The 11,006-nt window shown below is 41.9% G+C and overlaps 1 protein-coding gene across 4 annotated transcripts in view; it reads right to left on the reverse strand.

Moving 5' to 3' along the window:
• Window positions 1-9,792, reverse strand: part of ATRNL1 (attractin like 1) — a 522,496-nt gene extending 512,704 nt beyond the window's left edge. For 3 of the 4 annotated variants that reach the window (XM_075757824.1, XM_075757826.1, XM_075757825.1), the window contains exon 1: window positions 8,640-9,567. In XM_075757824.1, the coding sequence (XP_075613939.1) occupies window positions 8,640-8,941 (302 nt within the window). In that variant the 5' untranslated portion in view covers window positions 8,942-9,567. Of the gene's footprint in view, window positions 1-8,639 lie in introns of all 4 variants that reach the window. The other variant, XM_075757823.1, reaches the window with a different exon arrangement.
• Between the last annotated feature and the right edge of the window lie 1,214 nt (window positions 9,793-11,006).

Raw genomic sequence — 11,006 nt, forward strand, 5'->3', positions numbered from 1 at the left:
GCACAAATAAACATGAATATGAGTTATTTTGCCTTTGGTTTGGTTTTATTGTTTTGGATTTTCTTTGTAGGAAATGCATACTTTCACACGCAAACACTCCTACTCTCTAGATTCAGAAAAGAATAATTAAAGGTGCAAATTATCCTGCAGTTTGATTACGCAGCGTTTCACTTTTACTAATAAAGCTGAAACTATCAAGTATTCCTTTATAGAAGTCAGAGTATATCAAAGTCTTCTTGAGTTTTGAAAGCTGAGATGCATATCAAGAAAATTAAGCTTACCATATTTTACTCACCATTACTATCCATTACAAAAAGGACAGTATTTTAAACTGCAGCAGGACTAGCAAGATATTCTTCTGGTTAAATTATCTCTGCCCATCTGATCTAATAAGGAAGTGATTTTACTCACCTGTTTGACATATATGGCAGAGTTTGGACAACAGTACTTCATTCCATAGTATTTATCACATCCTAGGAAGAAATGCATTCTCTTAATATTGTACCTAGCTCATTAGCTGTTCCTCATTATTACAGTTGTGACTTACCTCAAGTCTTTAACCTTACAGGAAGTGTTACTTCCTTTTTTACAGATGAGACACTGAAGCACATAAATTATGTAAGAAATCCATAAGAAAATGTAGATATTGAGTGTCATTTTATGTGCCTGCATCCAATCTTTAAGTACTTCAGTACTCATTCTGTTGCCAGGTAATCCTAGAATAACCTGGCTTCAAAATTCCCTACCCAAATCACGATTCTCAGGCACCTGTTGCTTAAAACATGGGAAAAAAAATTTCTACAGCTAGCTCATTTCTAAATATCATTAGCATGAACAAATAGATATTTTGCCATCACATGATGGTAGTAGCACATTACCATCCTTAGCTAAGAAATACAAAATAGTGATTCAAACAGATCCTAGAATCCATTTCTTCCAGATGAGTGACATAAGCTCTAAATTTTGGGAGAGATTTTACAATACGTTTATTTTTTGCAGAATGCTGTTGCTTTAGCAGAGATTTTAACATGCTTACTCTAGAATATTCTATAGAGTTGGTGATTAAATTACTTTTCAGAGGTCTAAAAGCTTTAGGTTTGAAGTCTGCTGCAGACAGAAAAAGCCAAGCACAGTTCTTGCACCTTGTGAATGAACATTAACTAACAACGTAGAGCTCAATTCCATCATTTCTCAATAGGGTCTTACTCTTCACAGAGCTCTGAAGTCAATGCAACTCTTATGTTCACTCATTAGGGTTTTAATAATATATAGAGCAACCTATAATACTAGTTTGAAAATTGCCACGGCTGACCCACTTCACGTGAACACATGCACTTCGCTTATAGTTTACTATTGTCCCTTTATTACCGTTAACAGGTGCAGTTCACTGGAGTGCCCATGTTTTCAGGTATCACCATCATTTATTCCTCATTACATCAACTTTGGAGTATGTTTTCCAAGACTAGACTACACAGCTAATAATACATTCAATGGACACTGACAGATAATTATTCTTCAATGCTGTACAAGTTTTCCAATGCATTTTTTATTGTCTACAAAGTAGTGTTTTAAAGTAAGGGTTTTTTTCCCCAGCACTTCAGTTAGTACGTGGTAAGAATATCCCAAGGATATTCCTGTAGCATTTCATATTACCTCCCACCTTTTCTGCCCACATTTTGATACAATTAAATCAATTTCTAGTGCAGTGTCATAGACTGATCTCTCAAAAACTGCTCATACTCATTTTAAAAAGGTGACATGAATTATGGCAAAGCCTTCTTTCTGGTTGAAGGAAGTAAGATACACAGTGTGAGGCTTTATTTGCCAAATTAGATTAAAAACATAATAAACATTAACGCTATAACATGCACAGGCATTCATGTATCATTTATGGATAGACTTAAGCATCTATTTGAGACAACTGAGCTTTTTACACTCCCATAGCAATAGCAATGAGCCTTTGGTGCTGTCTAAAGGCCTGACAGGGTCATCAGCCATCTGTTCCCACACTTATTTGAGTAACAAACCGCTTAGTCTGCAAACAAACCAGACTTGGAATCAACAAGCCCTTTGCCTAACATCATCTATAGGATTGAAATCAACACATCTCAGACTTACACACAGGAAAGGACTCTGTACATTGTTAATTATCTATTGCTTGAGGAGGGGGGAAGAGGGGTGTTTTTAAAAGAGTGTTGCTCAATCCCAAACACATGCACGCTTGTAGCCCCACAATTAAACATCACCCCGAACAGGGGAGGCTGTGTTCAGTTCACAGACTGGCCTGAGAAAAGCAGGGCCATGCATCAATCACTTGGTACTGAGGATGCAGCAGCTCTGAGAAGTCTTGAGGCAGAAAATAATGGACTGAGCTGCCAGCACAGCGCTGAGCTTCGAAGCATTCTCTGCAGCTGCACGCAGCAGGACACCAAGCAGCAGGGGAGAAGTTACTCGGCTTCTGCATTTCACCAGTACAACCATTACCAAGAGACAAGCATCTAGTTCTGGCATTCATTGCTCAAGAATGCTGATAAAATAGGGAAGGCTAAAAACCAAGAGAGCAATTAAGGACGGGAAAATTTGTTTTATGTTGAGATGACTCAAGGAGCACTGCTCCTCCGTTCTCTGTGAGAAAAAGGTGACAGTATTTTCACCTACACAGGAAACATAGACCTGACATACTGATGACTGCAACAAAGGCATGACTCAAAACACAAGAAATGGCAACTCAGAGAGACAAAAAATGAGGTAGGGTAGATTTTGGGGATTGGGGGGATTAAGCATTTGTTTTTGCTAGTGAGGATAACTAACCAATAGAAGAATTTTGAAAAGTCTGTAATGGACTTTCAGTCACTGGAAGTGTTTTCAGACGTATACAGGTGCTTTTCTAAAGCACGTGTTCAACTCAAGCAGTATTTAATTCAGAGTTACCCTACAGCCTGCGTAATGCAAGCTGTAAGAACAGATAATCAGAGAGTTCATTGCTGGTCTTGTCTATAAAAACCCATTAAATGATATTCGAATAGTTTAAGTGGAGGACTTGGTAGTGTCAGGTTAACAGTTGGACTCCGTGATCTTAAGAGACTTTTCCAGTCTGAATGATTCTATATAGGAAGTATTAAACAACAAAAAAAATACACACTAATAAAAATAATTTCCTAAAGTTTTCAAAAAGATTGCTTTACTTTCAAAAAACACTTTGCAGTGCAGATTGTTTAGCTTGTAGGAGAAGTTTAGTATGGTCATATGGCTTATGCTTCTACATTTCAAAACAAGATTTGAGTTAAAAAAATATTACTTACAAATTCAAAATCCCTTTATCACACAAACTATCATTTTATTTTAAAATAAATACAGACAGAGAGATTAACTCACAGTGGAAGAAATATTTTTCAGAGCATCACCACTAAAATCAACTTAAGGATGACATTTTATAAGGATAAAGTCATAATCATTGATGTTTCCACTAGTTTAATTATATTAACATTCACATGTTGACTTATAAAAAAGCAATTTGAAGGTGTAAAATCTCACACACAATTCCACTGATGTCAATAAGAATAATTATGCATATGCCTTGAATCAGATACAGGCCATGCTGGTGACAAAGGCAGTTTTGCAACTGGTAGCCTGACTTCGGATTTCATCCTGTATAATAGAAGTTGCACTAGTTGAATGGTGATGTTATTTCATATTAAAGGCAAACTAAGTCTGTACCACTTCTAGAAGGGACAATTTTCTTTTCCCACCTCCACCTTCTCATTCCTGCTACCTTCTTTGGGTCTGCAAGAGACCTAGACAAGTGAAGTAAATGAGGAAACTGAGCTGGCTCAAAAAAAAAAAAAAGAGAGTTGGATGGGAGGTGGGGAGGTATGTTCCTGTTGATACTTTTCAACTCTCAGTAGGAATATTAATGCTTGCATAAGAAGCGGAAAGATGTAATCAAAGAGAAGCGTAAAGGATAAAGTCACCCCTTTTCACAGCAGCATGAACTTCAACTGGCTGCAGCTAAAACTTTCTTCTAAAGATCATTTCTTATACAACATTATTGTTCATTTACAATCTGCAATTTAAGGACGCTCTCCTTGCACAAGTCATTCTGCAGACAGCAGAATTCAGAGTTTTAGACAGAAATAAGGATTTTGCCTGGAATAATAACATTCAATACCATTTTAACATGTCAGTTGTGAAGGTTCTTGTACTTGGAAATTGTTTTGTCCTTGAAGAAAGCAGAATCTTCTATAGGAAGTCTACAAATTAAGGAGAATATGCAGGAGGTAATTTAGAAGTGCAGTAAGAACATCTGAAGACAAGGTTTAATAATCAAACAGATCAATTTGCCCTTATTCTTTCCATAACTACTAGGTATCTAGGACTAGGCAAAGCAGATTAACTGAAGCGTAGGTATTCAGAGGTGCTCACCTATCCTGTACAGTCTGCTTCATTACATATGCTAATTGGGACAAGTTATCAAATAAACAATGATAGCCATGTGAAGACACAATCTACTTTAAAGACAGCATTTTAGAAGACTGGATATTTCCAGTCATTCAGGTACTCGAAAACTTAAAAGGAAGAGCAGTTTTATGCACTTTTTTTTTTTTCTAATGCTCTTCCACACACCAGTGTGAAAACCAGAGCTAAAGAAAGGGGTAGCTTTTTGCTCCAACCTGAAGGAAACTTTTTTCCCACAGGAGTCACTCTGTGAATAGCAAAACTAATGAAACCTGTTTTTCCGTAGTACTGATTGATTGACTTTGACATCTAAATACACAGAAGCTGTGACTGCAGCTTTTCCTGCAGTTGAGCCATTCATAATCTTTGTCTCTCTGAATTCCCTGGAATCTCATAGCACAACTGATTTGGGCAGCCTTTTCGTCTCCCTTCTGTCCAAACTCATATGATCATGAAAACTCTAACTGACCAACCAATTCAAAGGGGGGGGAAGAGTGGCAGATGTAGCATTAAAAGCTTCATTTCCTTAATAAATCAATCAGAATAAAAATGGGCACTGTGCTTTTACAGTTGTGTGTTTGTTTACATCTTGGGAACTGTGTTGTTCGCAGCTCCTTCCTATTAACACAGAACCTGCTCACCCTTTGGCTTTCTTATCTTTCACCTGTCTTCTGTAGGCAGGCAGACAGAATTTCTTTCCCCTCTTTCTATAAATTTCCCATTTTTATTTTGGTACCAAAAAAAAAATTAATTTTTTTTTGCATTCTGTCAGAGCAGAAGGGAAGAGAAAAAAAGAAAAAGAAAAAAATATTTAAGAGAGAAGGAAATAAGTCAGAATTACATTCCTGAACAGAGAGTAAAATAATTTACTGCCAGGCAGAGATGAGGCCTAGATCATTCTGAAAAGTGACTGACATGGACATGAATGCAATGCAGTAAGAACACCACCACTTCCATTTATATAACTTGCCACATGCTTCACAGTATAAGGAGTAAATACAAAAGTTGATAAATAAGAGTAATAAAATAGTGGTAGAGAGTCTTTTTATCTTTTTGTCCATTTTTTCCCCCATCCACCCTTCTTTCATCCAGTCCAGAGCAACTTACTCAGTATTTCTCCTACAGGGAAAAGGCAAGGTTACCATAGTATTGTAAATTAATTTTGACACCTGCTTACTAAGATTGATCAATTATTTTTGATGTCCCTCTGCTAGGTTGTTATTTCTCAGTATAGAAAAGAAATAAAACAAAGGCAAAATACTACACATCTCGCTCCAAAGAATTAATGGTCCCAAGTTACCCCTAGGTAGAGTACTTCTCTCAAGATAATGTTTCTGATGCAAGGCACTCATGAAGAGCAAAAATGATCATGTTGCACTTATACAAAAATAAAAGCATCTTTATTTTTGTTCATATGTCTGCCCTTAAAAATCTATTTCCTCAAATAATTTAGTGACAGAAAACAGGCTTTACACCTGTGCAATTTAGGTCGTTAGAAGTTCAACTTGAATCTTGCATGAGAGACACCCATGCACTTCAAGCTGCTGAAACTTTGAAACAATGTAACTGTTTAGACTAATACACACTGTTCTATTAACATTTGCAGAGATCCTATCTACAGCCCATAAATTAATCGTTAATGAAGTTATAATAGCCAAACATACTTTCCAATCTTTATGAAACATTCTTCATAACAATTCTTACTGACAGAGGCAACTGCTACAAGAGTGATAAACACCAACAAAACTTGTCAAATGAAAGTACTACTGCTGCAAAAGTCCTGCCATGGCTATTTGTGTATAAAGCAGATACTCACACTTCACAGACAAATGGAAACAATATGCAAATGGTCCACAATAATAAGTCAAACTATCAATTGCCACAGAAGTCAGAAAGGTTTTTGATCACCCGGCTGTAAGGCAGACTAACATTCATTTTCCAACTGTTCAGTTGGAAATATATCGATTTGACTCATCGCCCATTCAACACCCATCCGAATTTTCTTGATTCAAAATACAACCACCCCGAGCTGCTGCTTGTGTTGTAACACACGTTAACATATTTCATGCCATCCCCAACTCACAGGGGTTTATATCTTAGAATGCTTATTTTCATTGCAGAGTATATTTTGCTTCTAAGAATAAAGATGAGCTATCAAAGATTCAACTATGAAAGTGCCCTCAGTTAAAAAAAAAAAGTCTCCAACATAATAGAAACAGCTTACTTCCATAAAATTCATAATGCAAGCATCACTGTCATTCCTAAAGCTAAAGAAGAGAGAATATAGAGGAGTTAGTGAGAAATCTATTCTGATTTCACTAAAACCCTTAACGGTACATCAATTAACCACTGTGCTAGCTTAGCTCAGAAGAGGTGCCCTTCAACATCCAGGCAGAACTTCCTCTAGGTGGGGATGGATTATTAACTTTCTACCAGAAGTGAAAATGTAACCACTGTGCCTCTTCACCAGACAAATACAACCAGTGTAAAGAAACAGAGATGTTTTAACAGATAATCAAGGAAATACCTGTAAGGACTGGGTAAAGGCTCAAGTAACCATTCAGAGAACATACTAATTCACAGCAAGCTTTTAAATTTAAGAAATTAAAATTTGATTCAGCCCTTGCACTATTAGGGTTTGTTGTAAGTAGCATCAAGACAAAGGATACAAGTAATCTCTTTAAAGCAAGGAAATAATAGCTCTGCAAGCCTGTCCCCTGCAGATCATCACACACAAAGAAGATTCACCTGGGCCTCCTCTCCTCACTCTCAATCCCTATGCAATTAGCCTGTTGTTCCACCACAAAGAGCAGGGCAAACTCCAAATCCTCAACACACACAGGCAACAACTGACCAACTTTAAAAATCTTATTAGCAAGTTTATATGCAGATAAGATGTATTATATTTGCCTTATATTACCTTTGTAGCTCAGCTATAATCTCACTGATGGAGTAATCCACCAGATATTATCAGTAAATTGTTTCTTGCTCTGCAGCACGCACATTACTTCAGCCAACATGTCTGACTCCCAGCTATTCAACTTCCCAAGCTAACAAGTTATTGGATTTACTTTTTGTTCATTTAGTGATTAGTGACTTCGGATTAAATGTTTAAAAGATGTAAGTTATAAAGGTTAATTTTAGGACTCCAAAGAGAAAACTGAACTTAAACACAATTTAAAATAGACAATTAGTAACACTTTTACCTATTAAAGTACTTTCCAAAGATGGAATTTTAATTCTTTAAGACACAGCCTCACCAATATATTATTAGCTAGGTATTAGAACACTTTCCAGCTATATATGTCAATATACTCAATAAATAGAGTTCCAGCTTTTAAGAGGTGTTTTACAAGGGAATGAAATGAGATGTCCTGTCCAAGGTTATACAGCGAAATAACAGCAAACAGTATTCTTCACAGCCTGTCTTTATACTGATACCAAAGGGGGCGGGGGGGAAGTGACAGCCCTATAAATTAAGTCATCTTTTCCACTATGTATAAAAAAGCAAGTGTCAGGGTGTGCTTCCTTCCCACTGACCAATGACTCTGTATCACATCCACTTTTTAGAGTGAGAAGGTAGTTCTAGCTTCACTGACCACTCACTGCTTTGCAAAAATATTATTGTTTTACATTTACCACTCTCTCCTCTCTTGCAAACCTTGTCATGAGTGATGTATGTTTCACTAGAAGTTGTACTTACAGTATCCTGAACATGCCTGACTAATGCCCGCTTACCTAAAACACTTGAAAGAAAGGAAGGAAGACTGAAACGAGCAAAACACTTTCACTCTCCAGAAGGAAAAAGTCATTCAAATCCACTAGTAATTTTTGCTCCCCAGGCAGCCCCATGAAGTGCACATGCTATTTCCATGACACTTCCAGAAGGGACAGCAGCGACACAGCTTTAGGCTGATTTCTCCTTGTCTCTCAGTTCCCATCAAGTGGGGCAGCCTATTTTCAGCACTAAGTCAGCGGGTACGATTTTCCATCCGAGGACTGCGTCCTGTGCTCTTAGAGGGAGGGACCATGAGGTGGAGGAGCCTATTTCATCCTTAACTTCTGTCACATACTTCCACCATACATGAAAGCCATCATAGCAGACACAAGCAAAAAGAGAAGTGAAAACAACAGGGAAAGGGTGTAGGAAGGAGAAAAGGGAATCATAATAAACAGACACTTACTTGAACCTGCCCTGGCAATGTTGGCACTGGTCTCCCACCCAGCCCTGGTCGCAGACGCAGGTGGAGTTGACACAATGACCCGAGAAGCAGGAGATTTTGTCGCAGGACTTGGACTGGGACACCTGGGCATAGAGGGCCAGGTACAAGAAGCCGTAGAAGAGCAGCCAGCTGTTCACATCCAGAAGCGAGGAGAAGCAGCAGGAGCAGGAGGAAGGGAAAGGTCTCCAGACGCCCAGGGGCGCGGGGGCAGCTCCGGCTCTCCTCGCAGCGCTGCCCAGGTCCATCTTCGCCGCGGGGTCCATGGGCCGAGGCGCGGCCGGCAGCGGGCAGCGATGGCAGCGCCGCCCGCACACCCCGGGCAGGGGCAGCTTCCCCTGAGGAGAAATAATCCAGCCAAGGAGATTCAAACCCCCCGCTTCCTTCTCGCCTTCCTCTCCTCCCTCCCTCCCTTCCGACCCCAGCGCTGCCTCCTCCGGCCCCTTTAGCCCTCCGCGCCCCGTCACTCCCGAGGGGAAGCCCGGCAGCGGCAACCCTCAGCCATCCGCCCCTTCTCTTCGTCGTCCTCCTCAGGGCTCATCGCTCCCGTCTTCTTCCATGGAGGAGGAGGAGAACTGCCTCTTGACCTTGTGTTTTCTCCTCGCCAGATATGCCCCCCACCGGCGTGCACGCACACACACACCACCCTCGATCATGTAGCCCCCGACTCCCCCTTCTCCTTTGTAGTCCCTCTGCCCGCGGCACACACGCAGGCAGCAGCGAGGAAGAGCGCGGCGAGGCGGGGGCCGCCGCCGCCGTCCTCTCGCTAGTCAGATGGGAAGTGAGGGCGGCCGAGCCCCGGAGCCGCTACGGCACCCCGCACCGGCCGGGGGTGGGGACGGGACTCGGCGGCGAGGAAAGGGCTGAGGAGCTCTTATCCCTTCTCCGTTATTAGCCCTGCAGGGAAGAGAGACAGGAGGAGGGTTAACAGCCCCTCCGCGTCCCAGCTGACAGCTTCCAAGCAGCCATTTTTAAAGGCTAATTGTCATCTCCTCTCAGAGCCGCCCGCTCGTTCTAACGCCCCCCGCCCCTCGGTCCGTTTGGACCCGTCCCTCCGCCCGTCCCTCAGCGGCGGAGGGGGGCCCGGCCGGCGGCGCGGGGAGGGCGGGATACCAGCCTCCCCTCCGTCCGGAGCGGGGAAGGTGCAGCCGGGGTAACCGCGCACCGGCAGCTCCCGCGCCCCACACGCGTCTTCCACCCCTTCCCCTGCGCCCAGCGACGGCAACCTGCGCTTCCACAGAAACCTCCCCCGCCCACGCTTAAAAGAAAGAAAGGCGGGGGGAGATGAAACGGCACCGGGCCCGCCGCGGGCACGCAGGCCACCCGCCGCACAAAGCCGGCGGAGCGCTGCCGCCGCCCAGACCTCAGAGGCCCAACGGCCCCGCAGGAGGGGAGGAGGCGGGGGGGGAAGCGGACCCACCCCGGTGTGCGGGCGGGCGTCTGTCTGTCCGTCCGTCGGTCGGTCGGGGGCGGTGGCACGGCCGGCGGGAGTCCCCGACTCGGCGCTTCTCGCCGCCGCCCGGTCCCCGGTCAGCGGGGAGAGCAGCCGGCGGCCAAGGGCTCTGGTGTCTCCCGGGTCGGGCCGCTCCGGTATTTGCCTCAGGTCCTGCAAAGTTCAGAGGCGGTTTTCTTTTAACTTATCACGGTTAATACTAGAAGAGATGTCACAGTATGTTTTGAAGTCCTTACCTTCCTAAGACTTGCTTTATCTTCTCAGTTTAGGTTCAAATCAAGACGTTGCCTTCTACTTACAGCTTGGTGAGTGGTAACAAAAGTTCCTAGCTTTATAAACAGCAGTACGAAAGTAATCGTTGTAATAAAGTTGCCTAAAATGTTCTTTTTTTTCTGCAAAATGTGCCATACGCAGCCCATCTTTTTCAACTTTGCTACAACCTGTTTTCCTTTTCTGATTTTTTTACAAGAAAAATATAATGAGCCTTGCTGCCAAGCAATGAAGAAAATAACAGCAATCAAACCCTCTGAAACTTTCTCCTAACACTGAAGCTGATGATTTATGACATGATGTCCTAATTCCAAGAAGAAAAAGATATTTGATTTCATCTCCTGGTACCATCTCAAAACAGATAGGTCCAAAGTGACCCATATCAGAGTCTGAAATCAGACCCAAATCGACCCTTCTCCAGATTCTGCCGTTCTTATCCTTGGAGTGTGGAGAAATTGTTTGGGTTTTGGTTTAGCCTGTTTTCCCAGGCATACCATTAAACTCTCCCCTGAATTTCCAAAAGAAAAAAAAAATTAATTCCCAGTACATCAGTACTACAGTAAGGAGCACAATAACACCCAGCAGTATCTATTTGTACTTTGTGTGAC

This window comes from Balearica regulorum, chromosome 7 (assembly GCF_011004875.1).
Source record: "Balearica regulorum gibbericeps isolate bBalReg1 chromosome 7, bBalReg1.pri, whole genome shotgun sequence".
Classification (NCBI taxonomy): domain Eukaryota; kingdom Metazoa; phylum Chordata; class Aves; order Gruiformes; family Gruidae; genus Balearica; species Balearica regulorum.